Raw genomic sequence first — 1,464 nt, 5'->3', positions numbered from 1 at the left:
TGCAGTGATGAAGCTATTGCAGCATTCCTCAAAACTTCTGGAGGGTCTTTGATGGAACTTGTATTGAAAAATGTGAAAAAGGTGTGATAGTTTTTGGTTTCAGTTTCAATTCAGATGTATCAAAGATCAGTCATCTGTCGTATGCATTATATTACTTGCTGCCTCTAGATACTGTATTTTCCTAATTTTTTTGTGATAGGCTTTTGATTCTGAATACAAATTTATGCTTAATTTCTCCATCTGTTGCTTGTAATTTAACAGGTCGGCCCGAATACTGCCTTTTCACTCGCCAAATATTCAAGAAAGTTGTTGAGTTTGGATATATCATGGTGTCGCAGAATAACTAACGAGGAACTGAGACTCATTGTTGATTTTTGCTCTTTACTGAAGGTGCTCAAAATCTATGGTTGTTCGCAGGTAAGTAATGCCAAAAAGATACCAATTTTTTCTTCCAAAATCAGGAAGCCAGGATAATAAATACTTAGATTTCTTTTCCCCTGTAAATATTCTCGATCCTACCTTCTACAGGTTTATGTATCTCATTGTTTTATTTTTTCTGTTTGTTTCTGGTTCTGCAGATATCAGATGAAATTTTGAATGGACATTCCAATCCTTTTGTGCGTATAATTGGACTAAAGTTGGATCCGCTATTTGAGCCTTTAAGCCTGAATGAACCTGAGGAGGTATTCCTTCGTTATTCACCTCTGCCAGAGTATTAAAATGGAGAAATAACAATGTATTAGATCTTAGATGCATATGTACCCACAGACCGTATCGTTCATGGTTGTACTTGGACATAGACATATCGATAAATCATACATAGAGCTACCTTATTGATGCCAAATGAATTTACACTCGAAAGTAGACATATCAAGCATGTGTTTTGGGTTAAGTATCACAGAGGCAATGCGAGAAAAACAAGTTAATTTCCACCAGCAGCGGATATTTTTGACTTGTTCCGACCAAGCCTTCTCATCCATTTCTCCTGTGATGTCGTAAGGTGAGATGATGCTGTTGCGTGAGATGAAACGTTCTGATGAAGTCCTGAGGATGGAAGTTCGGCTGGGAGCGCAGAAGCAGTGCTGGTAAAGACATTTAAAACAAGAAATGCCAATATAGGTGAAAGGTCAAGTGTCCCTCCGAGTGGTGGAATGATGCCCCGGAATATATTCAAGTATGGATCACATAATGTGCTGAAACACGTACCACAGCCATGTTAATTGCATTCTTTTCTATAGATATTGACAACATATTAGATATTATACCTGAGGGGGCTGACAACTGCTGGAGGAGCATTTGGAAACCAAGTTAAAACTAGCCTCACAACCAACAATGTGTTGTAAATGTTCAAGAAACTCAAAATCCCATTCGTAACCACTATTCCCGCCACTGAATCTCCCGGCAAAATTGCAGCAAAATTATGATGGGATAACACATCCAAACTCTGGTAGTTTCTCCTTGGAA

The 1,464-nt window shown here is 38.3% G+C and overlaps 2 protein-coding genes across 2 annotated transcripts; one reads left to right on the top strand and one right to left on the bottom strand.

The window, feature by feature from the left end:
• Positions 1 to 8: 8 nt before the first annotated feature.
• On the top strand, positions 9 to 719 carry LOC111383873 (F-box/LRR-repeat protein 2-like). Its single transcript, XM_023008056.1, has 3 exons — positions 9 to 81; positions 262 to 417; positions 579 to 719. The coding sequence occupies exons 1-3, from the start codon at positions 52 to 54 to the stop codon at positions 717 to 719; spliced, it is 327 nt and encodes a 108-aa protein (XP_022863824.1). The 5' UTR covers positions 9 to 51.
• Positions 716 to 1,459, bottom strand: LOC111383872 (ylmG homolog protein 2, chloroplastic-like; the record flags this gene model as incomplete). The annotated part of the gene is made up of 2 exons (XM_023008054.1): positions 716 to 1,193; positions 1,266 to 1,459. Coding segments are annotated over 2 exons (465 nt in total), but the record flags the coding sequence as incomplete, so codon positions are not given.
• Between the last annotated feature and the right edge of the window lie 5 nt (positions 1,460 to 1,464).

Source organism: Olea europaea, unplaced genomic scaffold (genome assembly GCF_002742605.1).
Source record: "Olea europaea var. sylvestris unplaced genomic scaffold, O_europaea_v1 scaffold27827, whole genome shotgun sequence".
NCBI classification, from domain to species: Eukaryota; Viridiplantae; Streptophyta; class Magnoliopsida; order Lamiales; family Oleaceae; genus Olea; species Olea europaea.
Note: the sequence above shows the minus strand (reverse complement) of the source record. Positions and strands in the feature narration are given on the sequence as shown.